Raw genomic sequence first — 24,800 nt, 5'->3', positions numbered from 1 at the left:
TAACACAAAGATGTTCTCTCTCTCTCTGCTGTAATTCCTGTTTCTCTCCTCAATCCCAATCAGACAGCATCTTTTCAACACCACTGTTCTCTAATTGTCTTATAATAGCTCAGATTAGCAACCATAACATTTCTTAAAGAGCAACATTACATTTGCACTACACCGTACAAGTCCTTAGCCATAATTCAATTTTTCATTTTAGCCAAACATCACTTCATACCTTTTCTAAGCCCACGTAAGGCTGCTGTAGGTACTTTCCTATGTGTGTCATCTAGGTAAGCTTTTGTTTGGATTGTTTTTGTTGGGGGGAGAGGGGGTTCTTTTATTTAATTTTTATTTTAGATTCAGAGGGTACATGCACTTGTTATGTGAGTATTACACGTGTAGTGGTGGGGGTTGGGCCTCTAGTGTACCCATCACCCCAGTATTGGACATTGTACCCAGTAGGTGATTTTTCAGCCATCACTCCCCTTCTTCCCCACTTTGGAGTCCCAGAGTCTATTTTCCCCATGTTATGTCCATGTGTACTTTTTGTTTAGCTCCCACTTATAAGTAAGAACATGTGGTATTTGATTTTCTGTGTCTGTGTTAGTTCATTTAGGATAATGGCCTCCAGCTCCATCCATGTTACTGCAAAGGACATGATTTCATTCTTTTTTACAGCTTTGTAGTATTCTGGGGTGTATATGTACCACATTTTCTTTATCCAGTCAACTGTTGGTGAACACGTAGGTTGGTTCCATGCCTTTGCTGTTGTAAGTGGTGTTATGATAAACATATGAATGCAGGTGTCATTCTGATAGAATGATTTCTTTTCCTTTGGATAGATTACAGAATGATTTACTGAATTGCTGGGTCAAATGGTAATTCTACTTTTAGTTCTCTGAGAAATCTCCATACTGTTTTCCATAGAGATTGAATTAATTTACCTTCCCACCAACAGTGTATGAGAGTTCCCGTTTCTCCACACCCTCACCAACATTGTTTGGACTGTTTTCTGTCTTAACAATGCATATGCTGCGGAGATTGCATTTGGTCACTGACTCAGATGGTGACTTGGGGACACACAGGAAATGGGAGCAATAGGGCAGCATTAGCTGGCTTCATAGACCACTAAAAATCTTTGTTATGCCTTTGAATTTGATTTAAAGTCAAGTTGGAATTCGGCACATTTAGCGTGTAAAAACATGCTGTGTCCCCAGGAAACCACAACACCCAGCAGGCAAAGATGCTGCCATGGTTTTGGTCCCACCCACCATGGAGCTACATCTACAACCAAAATCCCTGTGTTTATTTGCCAAGATGCTGTATTAAAAAAAAAAAATGGGCACAGTGGCTCACACCTGTAATCCCGGCACTTTGGGAGGCCCAAGGCGGACAGATCACTTGAGGTCAGGAGTTTGAGACCAGCCTGGCCAACATGGTAAAACTCTGTCTCTACTAAAAATACACAAAAAATTAGCCAGGTGTGGTGGTGGATGCCTGTAATCCCAGCTACACGGCAGGCTGAGCCAAGAGAATCGCTTGAACCTGGAAGGCAGTGGTTGCAGTGAGCTGAGATCGCGCCACTGCACTCCAGCCTGGGCAACAGAGTGAGACTCCATCTCTTAATAAATAAATACATTTTAAAAATCAACAGAGGAAACAGACAAAGACCAAGAGCTCCCTCTGGCACGAAATGCTACAGGTACAGTAGTAAAAAGTCTTACCAGCGACAGGTGAGATGTGACTTTCTGTGGCAAGTGGATAATTTTTACTTCATGGTGAATCGTTAAAAGTGAACCAGATGATTAAACTTAATGGAACAGCCACATTAAACTGAAATTAGTAAAAACATGCCTTGGGCAGCCTACAACCTTTTATTTGTTGTTGTTTAACTTCTGTCTTTTACAGTGGCCATGATGGATGACATCACAAAAGAAAAAATCCAATTAAAATCTAAGTGCTCAATAAACCCCTAATGTCTGATTTTCACCACCACTTTCACAGGCACTGATGTCTTATGTTTCCTTTTTTTCCCAAGAAAAGAACTGGCCCCAGGGGAGTTTGATGGCAGAGGAGGAGAGTGGGGAGAAAAAGCAGAGGCTTTGGGAGGTTTCTGCTCCGTGTACTCGGTCAGACCCAGAAAATGCACTTTGGAGGGAGGAAGGGGGAGGAAGTGAAATTGCTTTATTATCAGACAATGCAAAGAGAAGAGATACATTTTCCCACTAGTTTTCAAATATTGATAAATCAGAATTGTGATCTGCAAAGCAACCCTTGCTCACACTCTTCTCTAACGTCTCCTCTGCCCTTTAACATTGTTTCGGGTGTTTGTTCTATAAGTCATCCAGATGGTCTCACCTGACAGCTAAAAATACATTTCTGATTACTTTTACCTGAATAAATCTTGTGACCAGATGTGGAATTCACCTATTAAGTGTGCAACAATTACATACTGAAACCGATGAAAGAACTAGTGGAGGAGAGTGTATAATCCAGTGGAATGCAGAATATAATAAATCACATGTAAAGATAACAATTGCCCCCCACCGCCCAGTTAAAGAATACTGGCTTTTGATCACAGATTTTACCTTAGAGATACCATGTGTCTGTAAAATTGGGTTTTCAAAGTCTTGAAAACAAAGTTCTCAAAGTCAATATAGGAGAAAAAATATGCTGATTATAAACTAAGAGTTAATAACAGTAGCACTCTCTTAAATTTGGGAGGCACTTTGTAATCTATAAGACCCATATTATGCTTTTGTTGCATGTTTACATGGTGGTTAATGTACTATTTGCATGTGGTCTTCAATTAGATCTTCACAACAGCCTCGCCGTGTAGCTCTTATTATCTTCATTTTGCAGATAAGAATCCTGGCTGAGGGAGGTTAATTGACTCTGCTGTGTTCTTACACTTGCTGAGTGAAAAAGAATGAACATGGCTCATGCCTAGGACCGTGCCCCCCGCACTGTGCCAGGCTGCTGACCACAGCTGCCCTAGAGCAAGGATCCGCCAGGTGGTGACATTGGTTTCCTTACTCATGGGTTAATGAAATATCTTTTTAAGAGCCTCCTCAGTCATTCGAATTTGACGATGGAGAGTTAAACTTTCCCCAGTGGGTCTTTGTGTGTCATGATGGTTTCAGCGTTTCCTTAGCATATCCCATCACTCAAATCATGGGATGCTCTTGTTTTACATTTCTGATTGCATTTCTCACTTCTAAGCAATTTCCTCCCCATTCAAATTTATCTTCCATTATTTCTGCCAAATTGCTTTCAAGGCTACTAATTATATGAATAATATTCTCTTCCCCAAACACCGCGATTAACTAGCTTTTGCTGTGTTACATTAAACACGGTTTCTCTACCTCTAAAAATGAGGAAGTTGCACCAAATAATCTATTAAGCCTCTTCCTGCGCTCAAGAGTTAATCTTCAGACTCTTTTCCCATGAGCTGTGTGATTTTGGAAACATAGCACGCACCGGATTCTCAGTTTTCTTGACTCTACAATGATGGATTTTAAATTAGTTCATGTTTCCCAAACTATCTTTTTTGGAAAATTGGTATGGGGGATATCGATATAAGTTACACCCAAAAAGGATTCTTTAAACAAGACAGGGAAAACTAGATTACACAGAATCAAATGTAGTTTCAAACTGCAGACACTCAGAGCCTTTGACATGTTAACAGTGACTCTAAGAAAGAGGCCGTATATAAAGTATTTCTTTCCCTCAGCACTTCCTGTAAATGATATTACATGGAATACACTTTTAGACTAGGTTGGATTATTTTTAAAGTCTCTTTTTGCCCTAAGAGTCTATTTTCAAATGTGTAATGCTTCTCCGAGCATTTTGTGCAGTATTAATCAACAAGAGAAAGACTTGGTATAACTGTTGTTGCTGTTGTTGTAGCATAGCCCATATTCTGTTTAGACAGAATTGAAGCAAGGTAGAGAGTAGCAGCCTTCCCACTAACACTAACTTCTCTATATACCATGGATGCTTAAAACTCTGGGGATTTATAAATAGTCCTCCTCAATAAAAAGCACTTTTTGAAAATTTGCAAATAGGGTTAAATTATCTGAAAACCTGCAGACTGAATATATATATATATATATATATATATATATATATATATATGTGCGTGTGTGTGTGTATGTGTGTATATGTATATATATGTGTGTGCATATATATATATATGTATGTGTTTGTGTATATATGTCCTATAGACCTATAGTTAGGTCTAGGTACCATCTAAAGCTATCATCTAACCTTTTGCTGGGTGGAAAAAAGGGAATTTAGGAAACAATAGGAAATCAACACTGTGGATATAATCTCTGGGAAAGGAAACATGGACTACTTATCCAAGTTAGGATTCTCATCTTCTATTTCCATGGTATCCTTAGTATTCATTTAATTCCAACTTTTACCCAAACCCATTTCACTGACAGTTAGTCATCAGAGTCTCTGCTTGATTACCTTTAGGAGCAGGGAACTCACCACTCATAAGACAGACTATTTCAATTTTAGGTTGGCTCTAATTATTAGAAGGTCCTTTCCTATCTTATACTAAAGTATAAATATGAAATGCTATTGTTCCAAGTGACCTGTAAATTATCTAGTCAGGTGATTTTCAAGGTATTGCCCTTGGCAGCACTTAGGATATTTCTCAAACGCTTCAAGTTGAATTTCATAAATAAATAAATATCACATCTTCCCAGAAAAAAATGATTATAATCTCTATCACTAAAGACTCAAGGAGGTTGCCAAGCTTCCCTAAATTCACCAAGATAATAAATGTAAGGTAGAAATAGAATATACCCAAGTCTCTCTGATTCAAAATTCAAAGTCCTTTTCTAAATAGGATATTGCTTCCCTAATATGTTTGTGTACATGCAAGTGAGGGCGAGAATGTATTAGTGGAATGTGAAAGCTGTAGTGAAAAATAGGAAAATCGTGAAAAGAGTCTCATTCCAGCCACCCTAATATGTCCTTGGCCACCTTGCTATTGCTCTTGCCTTTTGTTTTCCCTTCTTCAAAATAAAGATTACTAAATTTTCTCCCAAACTCTGTTCCAGTTCTGAAAAATTCCATGATTATAAGGAAACATGTTCATTAATGAATGGTATTTACCATTAAGAGGATATGCAAATAGTAAAAACAAACAAACAAAAAAAAACTTGTATTCCTTAGAAAGAATTTAATAAAAGTTAATGTAGCATGCACCAAAAAGACAAAAACAGTTTAGAACCACATGCTTGACTTTTACTTTCTTTAATTTTTTTTTTCTACACTAGTTACATTCAGACCAGGATAGAGGAGATGGATCACTTAAATATATCCTTTCAGGAGATGGAGCAGGAGATCTCTTCATTATTAATGAAAACACAGGCGACATACAGGCCACCAAGAGGCTGGACAGGGAAGAAAAACCCGTTTACATCCTTCGAGCTCAAGCTATAAACAGAAGGACAGGGAGACCCGTGGAGCCCGAGTCTGAATTCATCATCAAGATCCATGACATCAACGACAATGAACCAATATTCACCAAGGAGGTTTACACAGCCACTGTCCCTGAAATGTCTGATGTCGGTGAGTGAGACGTGACTTCAGCCAAAAGCTGGCTCTCCCCTAGTGCATCCACTGAGTAAGGAATCCCACGAGCTCAAAGTACTGAACTGCATGAATTTAGATGCTAACTTCTTCAATCCATGTATGTCCTTTCTGTAAGTGCATATGTTTCCTAATACTACTCTAGTCTCATTTTGTGATTATTTTAAAAACCACATTTCCTCTAAAGAGGGTCTGAAAAGTGGCAGGGTGGGAGTGGGAGGTTGAAAGAGAGACCATCTCCTTTCTCTCCCTCCCTAAATGCCCATTCTCTTTCTTGGGCTGAAAGACAGCAACCTTCTCCACTTCTCTTAGCCTATGTGGGTGTTAGGGTCCAAGTAACAATCTCCCAAATAGAAAATAAAAGCTTACATTTACAATCCAGTCTAAAAAGTAGTGATAGTTGCTTTAAGTGACTAGTAACTGTATATTTGGAAAGGAGATCAAAGAACTTTTTTTAATACATAAACAATAGGCACGTTATGTCTAGGGAGTGGATCCTTTACTACATGGTGGAAATGAAAAGACTTTCATAACATACATAGAGTGAATTAATATTTTTTACACAATACCACTACTTTTTTAAATAAGTAGTGGATTTAATTTGTTTAAATTGAGAGAAGTAAACAGGATTTAAATTAAGAAAAAGAATTCTACTGACATCACTCTTAGCCACATTGAAATACTTCATGGGAGACACTGACAAATTTTAAGCTACTTATATAAAGGATTATTTTTATTTTCACTCTGTCAGATTCAAAAGGGCTGAAATTACATATTAACTTTATTATGATTCTGTCAGTTAGATATCAGAGACACTGTAGTTCACAGATCCAAGACATAGAAAATAACAAATCCATGGAAATCGTTGTAAAACATCTACATTTTTCTTATGAAGAAATTGCTTTTCTCATTATTTAAAGCCACTTTGTTTTGTTACAAAAATTGCAAGCCTCACAAAGCAAAGAGGGAGATGACTGGAATTTTGTTTTTTCTTCTTCTTCTTCTTCACTGGTTATAGCAGCAGTAGAATGGCATTCTTTAAATTTGTTAGGAAAAAAATTTCTCCTCTACGTGGTAAAAGGCAGAAGAATTCATGAAGAATAGTCTCTTCATCAGCACCACTCAGGGCAACTGTAACCAGATATGCAGGTATTGCACTGCACAACTCTAGGGAGTGCCATTCACTTTTGAAGCCATTATAGAATTAAATTTGTATTACAAACATTTAGGGGTAGTTGACAGTAACATGTCTTGAGAAAAATAAAAAGGCTTTTTTCAGTTTGCACACAGACACAGTTATGGTGACATTGATCATCCTTAATTGATATCTCATTATTGTGATTATAGAAAGGCATCTTCAAGAAATTATATAAAGGCAGTGGGACAACAGCATGGGAGCAAAAATGGACTTTGGTATCAAACAGAACTGAATTTGAAACTATCTCCACTAAGAACCAGCAGTGTAGCCCTGGGCAAATTATTTGATTTCTCTGATCCTCTAGTTCTGTATCTTGAAAAAATAAATAATAAATGTCAACTCCAAAGGGCTATCATGAAGATTAGATGATAAAACAGGTGCAGAGTCCCTAGTACAATATCTGGCAACGAATAGATATTTAAAATGTACAGATATCATATTCTAAAGCAATCAAATTTTGTGTTAATGTTAAATAAGAACTTGAGTGTTTGTTGACTTGACTCTCACCCTAAAATCATAAGATGTTCTCAGTCTCCCCACCTCCCTTGCCAAATTACAACGGTGGGTGGTCTGTTTTGTGCATCAGCACTATACATTCAGGGCATCCAACCCTAACATACTACAATCTATTTCTTCAATAAGTGAAATTGGCTATATACTACAAAAGCAATGTAGAGTTCCTAATATTCCCTGGATGTAACTTACCTACCCCTTTCATGGAAAGGGGAACTCCAGCAGTATGCTTACTGGTTATCTGATACAAATAACAAAAAACAGCCATTAAGTGATCTTAATCCGAGACTCTTATCCTTTCGGGAAGTCACAGAGCCCTTTGAGGATCATATAAAATCTACAGAATTTCTCCTCAGTGAAATAGACCTGTAGGCATACACATGAAAATTTATGTGGAATTTCAGAGGGTTAGGAATACTTTGAAGATTATTAGGCAACTGTGGTATCTAAAATAAGAATGCTGATCTGAAATGTAATAGCCTTCTTTGTATATTTAAGTATAATGACCTTTTGGAATTGCAGATTCCAGATGTTTGTGCTTTGCTGTTCCAATTCATTGATTCTTTATGTAATCCATAACTACATTCTTTAAGTTTCAAGGTCTTTCAACTGTTTAGAACTATCAGATAGATTTATCATTTAGGATGCTTTTATTGGTAAGTAACAAGAAATCCAACTTGAACTAGTTTAAACAACAACAAATAAGTATTTATTTGTCACATTACTTAAGTCCAAAAGTAAAGCGGGCTTTGGACAGGATTTGATCTGAGTTCTAGCTGTTTTTCTGTGATTTTCTATTCTATCCAGCTTTGTCCTCAGGCTGGCATTTCTAAGATCACAAAATAGCTGCTGCAAATGTATATCAGCACATTACGGTCCAAGAAAAAGAGTATCTATGACAGAATTTCCAGCAAAATCATGAGTGGCCCCTGATTGGACAATTCCTAAACTAATTCCTGTGGACAAAGGAAGCAAGATGCTGATTGACTTTGTCCTGAATAACTCGAAAGAATCACTAAAGCAAGAGTCCAGTCAAATCCCGCCATTGGAGATGGGTTGGAATCAGTTCCACCCCAAGTCATGATCATTCCCATGCTTCTCTGTAACCTAATCCTTAAAATATTTCTAAATGTTGATTGTATTTCTTTAAAGAATCCAATCCTTTTTCACCCAGCATCCTACCAAAGTTCTCGACTTCCTCAGCATGATATTTCCATACAAAATTAAGATCGTGCTGGTTTTGGTGTGTGTCAAAGATTGATATGAACTCTTGATGTGTTTTCAGTTTATATTTCTGTCATTACAGGTACATTTGTTGTCCAAGTCACTGCAACGGATGCAGATGATCCAACATATGGGAACAGTGCTAAAGTTGTCTACAGTATTCTACAGGGACAGCCCTATTTTTCAGTTGAATCAGAAACAGGTTAGACTTTTTGATCTTCCTTTTTATAATCTATAATTTTAATTGACATGCTCAGCTGAGCTAGCATATTTTTAATAAAAATAATCAATGTGATTGGATTTTCTTGCATACATCCACCAAACACTAATGATATATTTGTAAACATGACATCTGAATCATTTTAATCAAAAAATCTGGCAATGAATCTTTCACCCACCCTTTCTATGGAGTAGATTGAGAAAAATTATGTATTGCCTTAGTTTTCTTCCAGTTTGGGGTGAAGCTAAAAGGTAAACCCCTTTTTGATAGTATTGGTCTGTTTACAGATATTCGGAATCTTCTTTTTCTAATTATTTAGTAGGATTGTGTCTCTCTATTCTGCTCTGAAATTAGATGTAGCCATGTGATTTATTTGGGTGAATAAAATGTGATAATGATACAAGTCGCTTCTAATTAAAATTTTCAAAGCTGGTACACAATCTGCCACATTGCTGTCCCTTGCCACAGTGATCATGGAAACCAATGTTGAGTTGTAGTCTGTAGCCTGAATGTCTGAGTGGTATGGTGAACAAAGCTACCTGCTTACCTGCTCAGAGCATGAGTGAAAAATAAACTTTAGTTGTGTGAAGCCACTAAGATTTTGCATTGTTTGTTATCAAATCATTGTCTAGCCCATCCTAACTGATGGAGTCCTAATCAAAGTGAAATGCCATCTGGAATCCTCTTTTCAACATCTCATTTTTCTGTTTTCTGTATTTTCTCCACAAAGTAGCAACCTATCTTATAATGATTTGTTTTTAGCAAATATCATTTGTATTGTATAGTAAACTGCACACATATTTTTATCATAATGAGTCAATTTCCTTTTATACATTTTTTAAACATCCATTATTCTTAGTAGAAATCAAAACTTCCCTAGGTTCCCACATCCAGTTGGAAATCTCTGTGTTAAGTGCTGCAATGAACTTGGAAAGAATCCCAAGGAGAAAGAAAATGTTGAGTTGAAAAACAATGAGGATGAAAAATTAGAATTATTCAACTTAAAGGACAAAAGGCTGAGGTGATCTCCTGTATTTAAATAGAGAATTACTATTATTTGGAGAACAGAAAGCAGCCGCACTTTCACTGAAGGCAGGACTATAGGAATAAAATTGACCTGTTGTCTGAAGTATTCTTGTTAAAAATTTTAAAAAAGATATTTTCGCTTCATTAGTTGTTAAGCACTAGAATGTGTTTCTGCAAAAGGTTATAAAGGCTTCTCCAGTGAAATTTGAAAGAAAGTTAATTTAAGCATAAACCTTACATAGAAATTGGGCAAACTTTTAGAAGTTATTTAACTATTTTATAACAACCTAACAACAGAGATAAATTTAACCTAACTTAAAAATTTTGGTTGTCATTGGGGCCAGTTGAACTAAAGTTCACGGTCAGCTTTAGGAATTCTAAAAGGCTGAAAGACCTTGAACCTTAATTCCAAAATTCTCTAGAATCATACAAGATGATCATTATGAGAGAATTGATGTTCTATTTTCTAAAGACCATAGTTTTACAATTTAGAAAATCCTCAGAGCATTCATTACGGTAGGTGTATCTGAGGGATAATTAGCTAATCCATAATGGGAAACTCAACAGTCAGTTCAAGTATGTGGCTTTCCTAACAATTTCCTCATAATTCACCTAAATGTCTTTTATCAAGCATATTATAGTATACCTTTATACCACAAGCCATTTTAGATTCTGCTGTGTCATCTTATAACACTTAATGTTTATACATCCATAATGTAATTATAATATTGAGTGTCTCATAACCCTTAATAGTCTATACTATTGCAGAATCTGACATGTACTTATTTTTATTCTCCTTGTATTACAGACTTTTTTTGATGTATCTAACTCCCCTGTGTGGTCGTAATATCCTTCAGTATAAAGGCTGCATATAATTATTTTTATATCACCATGACATCTGCATAGCATTTTGCATATTGTGGGTGACAGTTTATGTTTGTTTGCATAAATCAATGATTCCATAAAGTATTCTTAATGCATCCCTTTGCACTCTTAAATTTCACATCCACAGGTATTATCAAGACAGCTTTGCTCAACATGGATCGAGAAAACAGGGAGCAGTACCAAGTGGTGATTCAAGCCAAGGATATGGGCGGCCAGATGGGAGGATTATCTGGGACCACCACCGTGAACATCACACTGACTGATGTCAACGACAACCCTCCCCGATTCCCCCAGAGTAGGAACATTTGATTGAATGAATTTCTTCAATGTGCTTTTATAAAACTCGAACTTTAAGAATTTTTATTTTCCATTGTCATCATTATTGTCAAAGTTAGTGGACTTAAGAAGAACTGGTACTTTTATTAAAAATGAGTTGACAACATGGCATACACTCAGGAAATGTGAACATTTATGTTCCTCTATTGGTAATTAGCTGAGTGATTTCTGCTGTTGTTGTAAAGGCAACATCATTGTTTCATTTCTCCTTATTAAGAAAACTACCACAGACATAAATCTGCTCATGCAGAACATATGTATACAAGCATGCTGCAATTTGTTGGAAAAAATTTGACTTTATGTTTTGTGAATTTAATCAGGCATGTAATCTCTTTTAAATCCTTACAAAGCTTTATAAGGGGAGGATTTATTATTTTACTGTTTCTAAAAATACAACTGTGGAAGTAACTAGGTACTTAATCCATTTGTAATCATAAGTCGTTTTCTACATTATGGTTAGTTGAGATACCGAAAGTTGTCTCCAAAATCATTAACTCTAGTGATTAGATAAAAGGAAGAAGAAGGAAAAACAACCTCCATGAATACCAACTTGGTATCAGGAGTATGCTAAAAATTCTCACACAGAGCTACCCAAGAGGGAACTGGTTTTAACGTAACTTTTCATCCAGGAACAAAATCCCTTTGGGACCATGATCTCCTACGAAAGCTATCTCAATTATTCAATAGAAAACCCACTCATTCTATCATGGCATTTTAAAAAAACTAATCAGCTGATACGGGCTTCCTTTAGGGTAGAGCTATACATGGATCAATAGGAAGTAGTTTTCTTTTCTTTATTTTTTCAAGTTTTTAATCAGAGTTAGCTAAATGCAAAAAGATCAGAGCTAATTAAAGAATATCTCATATAACAAGTAGAAGAAAGGTTCTATGAGGCCTACCATTTCCCTTACAGAGGCCTGAAATGAAAACTATTAGGATCACCAACAGTTTGCCCAAAACCTGCTTTTTAATATGGAGATTCCCTGGGGAAGAATAACATAAGGATTCCCCCGCACCCTGGTACCACAGGAATTTGTAACTCACTCTGCTCTGCTTAGATAGCCTGTGACTTGTTAATGAGCAATATGCCAAGGCAAGGGAGGGAGAAGTTAGAAAGGGGCAGGAGGCCCTAAAAATGGAAGTTGAAAACACTAGAGAATACTTAACCTGGGGCACACCAACTCATGCCTGTAATCCCAGAGCTTTGGGAGGCTGAGGGAGGAAGACTGTGTGAGGCCAAGAGTTCAAGAGCAGCCGAGGCAACATAGTGAGACCCTGTGTCTACAACAAGTAAAAAGAAATTAGTCAGGCACGATGGTGTGCACCTGTAGTCCCAGCTACTCAGAAGGCTGAGGTGGGAGGATTGCTTGAGCCCAGAAGTTTGAGGCTGCAGTGAGCCACGATCACGCCACTGCACTCCAGCCTGAGCAACAGGAGGAAATCCTGTCCAAAAAAAAAAAAAAAAAATGCTCTTTTTGAGTTACGTACTTGAGTCAAAAAAAGTTTAAAAATTTTTTTAACCTGCTTTATCATTTTACCAAGTATGAACTCAAGGGATTACTATTACTGAATGCCTACATTTCAGTAGTGCCATAGACTGTTTAAATTCTTTTCAAATCATTTGTATGAATGGTTAACAAAATGTAATTGAAAAGGGTAGAATAAGCCTTGGTTTTACTATTTTATATTTTTGGTGCTAAGTACATCATGGCCTGGCCAATCTAAACTGAAACTCATATGTAGTCTCTCTAAACTAAGTTTGCAACAGGAGCATATTTTTTTTAAAAAGTGTCTATATAGGAAACATAGGTTTCAAATTAGAATTACAAATATAAGTATGGGAGAAATCTATGCATAAAATAAAATTTAAGAGTCAAAAGAAAAAAATTAGGAGTTTTATCACTTAATGTATTTACCTATATCTCTAACTCTACAACTAGGTCCAGCTCCATGTATGAATAAAAGAATATCTACCTGGATACAGCCTCCAAGTTGCTATAATTTCTTTCCACCTCCAGCTATTATTAGCAACGGTAGAAAGAACTCTTTTAAAGAATACCTAGTAATTAACTAAAAGTCGCAGTTCAGATTAAATTCTTCTCTACTCTTTCTGTTAGATGAAGTTAACAAAGGGCTTTGAAACCTTCTGTGCCTCCTGTAGCCATTCAGTTGTTCTCACAATCACAACATAAACTTTGGAGCCTGTTTACAGACAAGAAAAGTGTTCTCCATTTGCAAGGAAACAGGTCATGAAATAGAAGAAACATTCTTAACAACCACGAAAGTAGACATAAGAAGAACAGGCCACCATTAGTTATTTTGAGGAAAGCACACATCTACCTGATGGTAATGTCTTAAAGAACTGTTAGAGAATAGGTTTTGTTTTTATGATGATAGAATGTGGTTAGTCTATGTTTGACTTATATCTGTCTGGTGATTAATAGGTACATACCAGTTTAAAACTCCTGAATCTTCTCCACCGGGGACACCAATTGGCAGAATCAAAGCCAGCGACGCTGATGTGGGAGAAAATGCTGAAATTGAGTACAGCATCACAGACAGTGAGGGGCTGGATATGTTTGATGTCATCACCGACCAGGAAACCCAGGAAGGGATTATAACTGTCAAAAAGGTAATGCCGCTTCTTAAACACCATACAAAGTGAACCCATTTACTTTTCTCCAGTTCCTAAGTTACCAGGGGCAATTATATCTCACATAAACATTCCTTTAGATTTTTATTTTACTTATTATTTTCAGAAAAATGGCAGTTCTGGCCAGGCATGGTGGCTCCCGCCTGTAATCCCAACACTTTTGGGGGCCAAGGCAGGAGGATCTCTTGAGTCCTGGAGTTTGAGACCAACATGGCAAAACCTATCTCTGTTAAAAATACAAAAATTAGCCAGGCGTGGTGGTGGGTGCCTGTAATCCCAGCTACTCTGGAGACTGAGGCAAGAGGATCACTTGAGCCTGGGCAGCAGAGGTTGCAGTGAGCCAAGATCACACCACTGCACTCCAGGCTAGGTGACAGAGTGAGACTCTGAAAAAAAAAAAAGGAAGAAAGAAGGAAGGAAGGAAGGAAGGAAGGAAGGAAGGAAGGAAGGAGAAAGAAAGAAAGAAAGAAGAAAGAGAGAGAGAGAGAAAGAAAGAAAGAAAAAGAAAGAAAGAGAAAGAAAGGAAGAAAGGAGGGAAGGAAGGAAGGAAGGAAAGAAAGAAGAAAGAAAGAAAAAAAAAAGAAAGAAAGAAAACCAATTCTAATGACACTGAGATCTCTTGGGTTGGCTTTCAGGAACCTAAAATGATATGCATTCATGTTAATTCTATACATCCAATGAATTTTTATTAAGAACCTCCTAAGTAAATAAGTAATATAAACAAATGATATTCGTAAAAATATATAAAGTAAATACTTTAAATGAACAGTAAATAAACAGTGCCAGACACTGCTCTAGGTGCTGGAGGTGCACTGGTACATATAACAGATGTTCTCTGCCCTCATGATACTTCCAGTCTAGGGGGAAAGAGACAAGGAGCCAAGTAAACAAACAAACAAATATACAACTACAAATTGTGATGCATACTGTGAAGGAAGAGAGTACAGCAAGCAGTGATCAAGATGACTTGCATCACAAAAAGAGGATGTATAAAGACCACAAGTTTAAATTAAATACCATAACAAATTTAAATTAAATACCATAAATTTCCTGGTACCTCTTTAGCTACTTTTTGGAACACAACAATAAATCTTTTGTGTTCTGATTTCTATTTTTTTCCAAAGTACTGGTTCATTATTTTATCCCCTAAATCGTGTAGCACCACAGGGCAGCATACAAAAATACGGCAAAAATTAAAAACCAATGAATTGTATGCTTCAAGACTAAAAATATTAATTTTGGCTAACTTTTTATGATTTCACTTTTATCATGTATGGTGTAATATTTTCTCTCTCCTTTAGCATACTATTATCTTTTCTGGTAAATAAAAGCATCGGTGGATGTAAATAACAAGAGATTTTTTTTCCTCCCAAGCTTTGGATTACGTGTCTTAATATCTGGAAACACAATAAAACATGTTTAAGTGACACTCAGACTAATGTTTTAAACTATAATATAATTAGGAAGCCCATTAGTGTGCATTAACCTTTTTAATTTTCTTGGTGCCTTATCAGATTCGAACTGAAATTTTGCCTAGACGACTAAATCACATTCACTGACGTCTAGATTAATTGTGTTTCTAGTGCGCCTTGTCATATTATCATCTAAAACTAAAAGTCAGCAATAAGCATTTGGGCTCACCATGTCTCCAAAAGCAGACCTACTTTTCCTAAAGACCCTTGACAACAATGATCATTACTTTCTTTGACAAATAATTAGCCCAATGCCCTTTTCAGGATACCATTTGGAATATTTCATTACCTCATGCAAAAAACAACAACAACAACAACAAAAAACTTTAATCTGTGTTGTCTGAATGATGATGAGGGATTCACAATGCAAACCTGTGGCTCTCAATTCTGGCTGCACCACAGAATCACCGGGGGAAGTGTTTAATAATGTAGATTTTAATCTGCATGCCCAGATATGTTGGTTTAATGGTCCACGGTGGGGCCAAGACATTGGCCAGTTTTAAACACTCATCAGTGCAATTAAAGCCAGATATGGCCAGGCACAGTGGCTCACGCTTGTAATCCCAGCACTTTGGGAGGCCGAGGCAGGTGGATCACGAGATCAAGAGATCGAGACCATCCTGGCCAACATGATGAAGCCCCGTTTCTACTAAAAATACAAAAATTAGCTGGGCCTGGTGGTGCGTGCCTGTAGTCCCAGCTACTCGGGAGGCTGAGGCAGGAGAATCACTTGAATCCGGGAGGCAGTGGTTGCAGTGAGCCGAGATCACGCCAATGCACTCCAGCCTGGCGACAGAGCGAGACTCCGTCTCAAAAAAAAAAAAAAAAAAAAAAAAGCCAGATGTGAGAACATCTGACACGGAATAACCCACTGTGTATTTGCCAACTTGCCCCTGATGGCCCCCTCTAGTGAAACATGAGTATTTTTTAAGTGGGGACAGTGTGGGCTCTACCAGACTCCTGCTTCCAAGTGCCCTTCCTGCCTGGTATGATGCCTTGTACCTCACTACCCACTTTTAAGTCAACAGCAGGCATGGTCTCAGCCCATACATTTTTCAGGGCTGTGTGGCATCTGAACTCCTTCACAAACTTTATAATCGTTTCCTGCCTAACAGCCTAGATATAAGAAAAAAATTACATCTTATCTTTTCTCCCTTTGCCCAATATCACACAAATGTGTTTCTCTAAGCAATATGATCACATTCATTTATCAGTGGTTTACACCAAAAATGTTTCGTGTCTTGGCTTTCTGTGTCTTGGCTGCTTTAAATATGTCACTTCTTCCCCCACCCCCAACCTCAAGCTCTTGGACTTTGAAAAGAAGAAAGTGTATACCCTTAAAGTGGAAGCCTCCAATCCTCATGTTGAGCCACGATTTCTCTACCTGGGGCCTTTCAAAGATTCAGCCACGGTTAGAATTGTGGTGGAGGATGTAGATGAGCCACCTGTCTTCAGCAAACTGGCCTACATCTTACAAATAAGAGAAGATGCTCAGATAAACACCACAATAGGCTCCGTCACAGCCCAAGATCCAGATGCTGCCAGGAATCCTGTCAAGTAAGCACACTTCTGCGACGTGTCTCTTTCATAAGCTTCACTCAATTTATATTCAAATATCTGCCTGCACTTTAGAAAAGATGAATCCCTTTTGTTCCAATTAGACAACTGTGTTTTCCTGAAAAAACTATTCTAAACAGCACCTTTAACTCTCTTTGCTCACTGCATAAATATTATTTTGACAGAAGTACAGTAGTCCCTTGTTATCCCTGGGGGATTGGTTCCAGGCCCACCCCCGTATTAAAATTTACAAATCCGGAAGTTCCTTATAGAAAATGACACAGATTTGCAAATAACCAAAGCTCATCCTCCCCCATACTTTAAGTCATTTCTAGATTACTTATAGTACCAATTCAATATAAATTCTATGTAAATAGTTATTATCTTGATGTTTTTATTTGTAGTTTTTTTTATTGTTTGCTTTTTGTTTTTTCCAAACATTTTTGATCACCAGTTGGTTGAATCCACATTTGCAGAACTTGTGGATACACAGGGCTGACTGTATAAACCTTAAAAAAACACAAATTTGGGAAGGAAAACAAGCTATAAGGAGTTTACTGCTTAAGTAGAAGTAGTATAAGGTGATGCAGCTGAATAACCTGGGATTATTTTTCAAGATTTGAGATTTTTTTAAGTGTAAGATTTGTCAAAGAGTGGCATAGAAAAAGTATGATTTTTAACAAATCAAGCACTGAGCTTGACAGCCTGTTTTTCAAGTGTAGAAAAGCCTATCATGTAACACTTAAAAGACAGAATTATCCTCCATTCGGATGGTTTTTCCTTTTGTAGATGTAGATAAAAACAAGAATCATTTCATGATATACGTCTGTGAAATCCTAGGGAAATTAATACAACAGAGTCCAAATGTATGCTACGTAAACTAATTCTGTTTTCCCTGTGCTTTCCTTACACCTTAGTTGTAAATCATGTTGCAATAAGGCCTTATTGCTCTTTGGGACCACTGATGCTTCAGTATTCTCGGATCTTAACAGGAAAATGCTGGAGTCAACCAACCTCCAGCCTTCAGCCAGTAGCTTAGTTGACTAAATGAGAAAAGTGCTAGCTGGGCACGGTGGCTCACGCCTGTAATCCCAGCACTTTGGGAGGCCAAGGTGGGCAGATCACTTGAGGTCAGGAGTTCAAGAAAAGTGCTAGACCAGAGTAGCATTGTGTCAATTACTCCCCATAAACAAAGTAAGCAGACTGAAAAACTAGAGAAACTCTTGCCAATGAGTTCACAAATAGATTCTGGTCAAGGTGCCAGCCAAGTGCCAGGTACATTCTAGGCACTAGGGAATACAGTCCTCTTCCCATGAAGCTTACATTCTAATTGGGGCAAGCAGAAATAGACAAACAGTAAATATGTAATATGTCAGGCAAAAGTAAATTTTAAGCAGGAAAATAAGGTAGAATAAGGAAATAAAGAGCACCTGGAGTACTATTTTAGATAATGGGGTCAGGTTTGACATTCTTGGTAGGGGACTATTTAGTAAAGATTTGAATGAAATTAAAGGGCGAACCATGTTGATGCTGGGGGAAGAACATTCCAAGAAGAGAGAAAAGCAAGGGTAAGTCTGATACCAGAGCTTGCTTGACAGTTGAAAGAACAGCGAGGAGGCCTCCGCAGCTGGAAGAGAGTGAGAGAGGGAGGCGAGGTCAGATATGAGGCCCCAGAGAGGTTTGATAGCTGATGAGGAGTGTGGCAGGTCCTGTAGGTCTTTGTAGTTGATGGTAAAGACTGGATTTTATTCTGATTGAGATGAGAAGCCACTGGAAACCTTTGAGTATAAGAGTTAACTAATCTAAAACTCCGTTTTAAAAGGATAACACCAGCTGCTACATGAAGAATATTATTGCACATAAAAGAATGTGGGGCTCTAAGGCAGCAGTCATTTTCTTACTTTTTCCCAGTTGAGCCTTTGTTCAAATGAAACCTTATGACAAGCCCCACATCTCAAACACAAAAATTCCTGGCTTACTTTCAGGGAACAATTTTAAATCACTGGGCAAATAAACTCTTGTTTTAGCATCCTACTGGAATATCTACAAGACACTTTGAATTGGGCTGTGGTCAACAATGTGAGCTCCATGGACCAAGTGTTTCTCCACATACATTTAATATTGTTAATAAGGAAATGAATGTGGTTTTCACTAATATAGCTTTCACTAATATAGTTTTCACTAATATGTGTGTATTTTCACAACTACTCTCTCTTGGAGTTTGTTGTAACTGCATAAGGAAAAAAAATCTTAGCAAGTAAGTATCAAATTCAATTTGAAAGTGTTAATGCTAGAAGTTTACAAATATGAGCTTTGGTTATCTCCTTGATAGATCAACTTTTTTTTAATTAAAAGAGAGAATGTTTTGCGAATTCAGGGAATATTTCCATATCTATATTACTTTTCATACCAAATACCATTTTTACCCTCTGCATTATTTTCTGTTTTATGAAAGAAAGTAGTTAGCTTGTCAGATTATGTTGGCTGTCAGCTAATTTTTAAGTTTTTTGCTGCCAGCCTTTCCTTGGTACATATGGATTTGATACATAGATATAGATTTAAGACTAGAAATACTTATAGATATGTTGGTATATAAATGGTATTCCAGTGCCCTTTTATAGGATAAAATTCATTCTTATATTAGAAAAATACATTCATACATAATTTTTGATTATTCAAGACATAAATGTTGAACAACTAAGTGCTAGACAATATGGTAGGTGCAAAATTAACACTAGAAAATTCTTCCCCAGAGCACTGATTTATCATTACACAGGCACAAGTCTTTAATTCTTTAATCACATAAAATTATTTTCTTCTAATAACTTCATCTCAAATTCCCTTTGGTTTCTGTGAAAGGATCTTATAATATGTCACTATACATACAAATTGTGAACAATTTATGCAAACATACATCCTTTCCAGGAAGAACCACAAATCTTCCTGACTTGAGGATACATTAGAAGACAAATTATTTAATCACAGAATACAATGAAGTCCTAGAAAAAAAAAAAAGAGCTACCTAGCAGAAGGATCTGCTATAATCATGATGGGATTTTATCTTGTTTCTTATCAGTGGTAATTACAATTAATGTGACTGGACAATAAATATCCTTGATATAAATTTAAATTACCTTGAAAGGAAAAAACAACAAACAAGCAAGGCTTGTGTACAAGCAACTTTCCTGAATGATGTGGGCATTTTAGATTTTCTATTAATTTTTAAATGTCCCAACAAAAGGAAAAAATACAATTTTGCTATTTCCTAAATAGTTACTATCTCTTTCAAATTGAAAGCTGCCTTCAACTAAAAATTCTCACCTCTTACCCTTTATGTCAAGGTTTGATAGGAAAATATAATTACTTGTAAAATTTAAAACTACAATGGGGGAAAAGACACAAAGAACAAAACAAGATTATTGCTGTATATTATTGTAACAGCTTACAGAAGCAGCACATCTTAAGCTTAGCATTTTCCATGAGAAAAAAATATATATCTAGATAATTATTAAATTTCTTACGAAGTCTATGAATATTGAGATTTCCATTTTTGTAATTAACGATGTACTATAAATATTTATCATTCTCAAATTTAAAATGAGAAATGATCAAGTAAGTACAATGCTGTTGCCTGAATTCTTAATAAATATTGATTCATGACATAAATGGCAAAACAATAGCTGTTTCATTTGTTTCAACCCTTTTGATAATAAAAACATAAGTTTATGTACATTGAAACTGAAACTCCAATTCAACTTGATATTATACCCATTGTGAACTTCATTAATTCTCTTTAAAATCAGGTTTAAATGGCCTGCAATAATTGAATATCTATTTCATTTAGACACTCACTAGATAACAAAAATAAATTTTATGAAGATAAAATATATTGTTCATTATAATTCACTACTTGTGTTTTAAACCAAAATAATACATTCAAGTAGAATCTTGGGTGCAGTATACTATGGCAAGTTAGTTACAAGGGTTTATTTTTCTTAGAGCACCCATAATAATTCCACATATATCTGCCTAGTCAGGTCATTTACTTATATTGAATTTCTACTGAGGCAATGTTTTTAACCTCATAAAGTTTTAAAAATCCAGCTGAAATGGGCAATTTTTTTTCTAATGGCCTTAACATATCAACTTTCTTCAGTTTTCTCTGTAATACCCCACCCCCACCCTGCTCATAAACATAGTGTATTAGTCCATTTTTACACTGCTATAAAGAACTACCTGAGACTTAGTAATTCATGAAAAGGTTTAATTGACTCCCATTTCCACAGGCTGTACAGGAAGCATGGCCGAGAGGCCTCAGGAAACTTACAATCATAGCAGAAGGAGAAGAGGGAAAGGAAGGGGAAAGTGCCACACACTTTCGAACCATCAGATCTCATGAGAACTCACTCACTATCACAATAACAGCAAGGGGGAAGTCTGCCCCATGATTCAGTCACCTCCCACCAGGTGCCTCCTCTGACACATGGGGATTACAATTTGAGATCAGATTTGGGTGGGGACACAGAGCCAAACCATATCATTCTTCCCTTGGCCCCTCCCAAATCTCATGTCCTTTTCACATTTCAAAACCAATCATGCATTCCCAACAGTCCCCCAAAGTCTTAACTCATCCCAGCATTAACTCAAAAGTCCAAGTCCAAAGTTTCATCCAAGACAAGACAGATCCTTTCAGTCTATGAGCCTGTAAAATAAAAAACAAGTTAGTTACTTCCATACAATGGGGTTACAGGTATTGGGTAAATGTTTCCACTCAAAAAGGGAGATATTGGCCAAAACCAAGGGGCTACAGGCCCCATGCAAGACTAAAATCCAGCAGCGCAGTCGTTAAATCCTAAGGTTGCAAAATAATCTCCTTTGACTCCATGTCTCACCTCTAGGGCACACTGATAAAGGAGTGGGCTCCCATGGCCTTGGGCAGCTCAATTCCTGTGGCTCTGAAAGATACAGCCCCCGAGGCTGCTTTCATGGGCTGGCATTAAGTGCCTGCAGCTTTCCCAGGCTCATGGTGCAAGCTATTGGTGGATCCACCATTCTGGGGTCTGGAAGAGAGTGGCCCCCTTCTCACAGCTCCACTAAGCAGTGCCCCAGTGGGGACTCTGTGTGGGGGCTCCAACCCCTCATTTTCCCTCCACACTGCTCCAATAGAGGTTCTCCATGAGGTCTCCACCACAGCAGCAGATTTCTGCCTAAACATTCAGGCATTTCCATAAATCCTCTGAAATCTAGGTGGAGGTTCCCAAATCTCAACTTCTTGCCTTCTGCACAGCTTCAGGCCCAACACCATGTAGATGCCACAAAGCCTTGGGTCTTGCACCCTCTGAAGCCACAACCTGAGCTGTACCCCAGAATGGTGGATCCACCAATAGCCACAGCTCGGGCTGGAGTGGCTGGAACACAGGATGCCATGTCCCAAGGCTGCACAGAGCAGCTAGGCCCTAGGCCTTGCCCATAAAACCATTTTTTTTCCTCCTATGCCTCTGGGCCTGTGAGGGAAGGGGCTGCCATCAAGGTCCCCGAAATGCCCTGGAGACATTTTCCCCCTTGTCCTGGCTATTAACATTCGGCTCCTCTTTAGTTAGGGAAATTCCTGCAGCAGGCTTGAATTCCTCCCCAGAAAATGGATCTTTCTTTTCTACCACATGGTCACCATTTTAAATAGAAGTTCCAGTTTCACATCATCTCTTTGTTCACACATATGAGCATACACTTTAAGAAACAGCCAGATCACTTCTTGAATGCTTTGCTGCTTAGAAACTTCTTCTGCCAAATATCCTAAATCATCTCTCTTGAGTTCAAAATTCCACAGATCTCTAGCATAGAGGCAAAACACCACCAGTCTCTTTGCTAGAGCAAAGCAAGAGTGACCTTTAATCCAGTTCCCAATAAGTTCCTCATGTCCCTCTGAGACCTCCTCAGCCTGGACTTCACTGTCCATATCATTGTCAGCATTTTGGTCAAAACCTTTCAACAAGTCTCTAGGAAGTTCCAGACTTTCCCACATCTTTCTTTCTTCTTCTGAACCCTCCAATCTGTTCCAACCTCTGCCTGTTACCCAGTTCCAAAGTTGCTTCCACATTTTCAGCTATCTTTATAGCAGTCCCCCACTTTCCTGGTACCAATTTTCTGTATTAGTTCATTCTCACACTGCTATAAAGAACTACCTGAGACTGGGTAATTTATGAAGAAAAGAGGCTTAATTGACTCACAGTTCTACAGGTTGTACAGGAAGCGTGGCTAGGAGGCCGCAGAAAACTTGTAATCATGGCGAAATATAAAGGGGAAGCACTACACTTTTAAACCATCAGATCTCGTGAGAATTCACTCACTATCACAAGATCAGCAAGGGAGAAGTCTGCCCCCATGATACAATCACCTCCCATCACGCCCCTCCTTTGACACATGGGGATTACAATTTGAGATTAGATTTGGGTGGGGACACAGAGCCAAACCATATCACATAGCTATTCTAAAAACTAGTAATACATTTACAAATAAGACAACATTTCTCAAAATCCACTAGTCTTCCATCAGTATTAGGGTTGGAATGTTTGGTTTCCAAATGCTTCTCTTGGTTTCCCTCGAATTTATTCAAACTCTCCTTCTTAAATATTTATCAAGTTCCTAGTCTGTTCCAGGCACCACTGTGGTCTCCCACTGATTTAAGTGATGTAGATGATTCTGTCTTTAGTGTTTTTCTTCCTCCACTGGACATTGTTTTCTTAGACAGCTGAATAGGAAATCTGGGATCAGACCAGATCTTAATCTTGAGCTTCAGACTAGATATCTCTTCCTGAACTTTTCTCAGGCACCTCAGCTTCAGCATAGCAAAAATGGAACTTACCCATCTTCCCCGAATCCTGTTTTTCACTCCTTTTTTCTCTGTTTGTGGCAGCACCGTTCAACTATTCTCCTCAATTCAACCAGTGATCTTTATTAACAGTGATTTAGATTGTGGCACTCCCCTGCTTAAAACCTTTTGTAGTCAGTCGTTGTGGTTCATGACTGTTATCCCAGCACTTTGGGAGGCCGAGGTAGGTGGATCACTTGAGCTCAGGAGTTCAAGACCAGCCCGGGCAAAATGGCCAAATCCTGTCTCTACAAAAAAATTAGCAGGGCGTGGTGACACGCACCTGTGGTCCCAGCTACTCTGGAGGCTAAGGTGGGAGGATCGCTCAAGCCTGGGAGGTTGAAGTTGCAGTGAGCCAAGATCATGCCACTGCACTCCAGCCTGGGTGACAGAGTGAGAGAGTTGAGACCCCATCTCAAAACAAACAAACAAACAAAAAACCCTTGGGTAGATTCGCATTGCATCTAGAATAAATTCCAACTCCTTATCACAGCCTTCTTCTGCAGTCTAGACTCTGGCTCTCTCACCAATCTCATCTCCTATCTCCTTCTTCTGCCCCACTAACCTTGGCCACACTAGCCATCTTTTGCTTATTTCAACAGATGATTTTTAAAATTAAATGGAAAGTAGAAAAATAACCAACACCCTACATATGCATACAAACACACACACACACACACACACACACACATTAAAGTTCTCAGGTTGTAAAAACTTGAGTTAAAAATGAAACAATTACTATATAAACTTGATCCAAATTTATACATATTAGAAAAGAAAATTTAATGGTGATCTTCAAAGTCAGGCAACTTGTCTAGTGAGTTTACTATTAAGACCTCCATTGTGAAGAACTAATTTCTCAAAATATTTTACTTAATGTCAAGTTGTAGATATTCAAATATGCACTAGAGATGGAAAAAAATTTATGCCACAGATATTCTGGGATATGATGTGTACCAGATGTTTTATGATGTTCTATGATGTGAGAATAGGAAATAGAAAGAAAAGCCTTTCTTAATTCCACTCTGCATTTTCAGGTACTCTGTAGATCGACACACAGATATGGACAGAATATTCAACATTGATTCTGGAAATGGTTCAATTTTTACATCGAAACTTCTTGACCGAGAAACATTGCTATGGCACAACATTACAGTGATAGCAACAGAGATCAGTAAGTCCTACCTAATACCACTGCTGTCCCCTATTAATAGACTGAGTGTCCCAGCAAGGGCTGGCGGAGCGTAGCTTGT

General features: G+C 37.7%; 1 protein-coding gene across 5 annotated transcripts in view; it reads left to right on the top strand.

The window, feature by feature from the left end:
- Nucleotides 1–24,800, top strand: part of CDH6 (cadherin 6) — a 139,797-nt gene that overhangs the window by 96,140 nt on the left and 18,857 nt on the right. For 4 of the 5 annotated variants that reach the window (XM_055112480.3, XM_034960236.4, XM_008971846.4 and 1 more), the window contains exons 3-8: nt 5,280–5,574; nt 8,613–8,732; nt 10,789–10,956; nt 13,442–13,629; nt 16,426–16,679; nt 24,585–24,721. In XM_055112480.3, the coding sequence (XP_054968455.1) occupies nt 5,280–5,574; nt 8,613–8,732; nt 10,789–10,956; nt 13,442–13,629; nt 16,426–16,679; nt 24,585–24,721 (1,162 nt within the window). The remainder of the gene's footprint in view (nt 1–5,279; nt 5,575–8,612; nt 8,733–10,788; nt 10,957–13,441; nt 13,630–16,425; nt 16,680–24,584; nt 24,722–24,800) is intronic. The other variant, XM_063604531.1, reaches the window with a different exon arrangement.

Source organism: Pan paniscus, chromosome 4 (assembly GCF_029289425.2).
Source record: "Pan paniscus chromosome 4, NHGRI_mPanPan1-v2.0_pri, whole genome shotgun sequence".
In the NCBI taxonomy this organism is placed as follows: Eukaryota; Metazoa; Chordata; class Mammalia; order Primates; family Hominidae; genus Pan; species Pan paniscus.
This window is presented reverse-complemented; position numbering and strand designations above follow the sequence as displayed.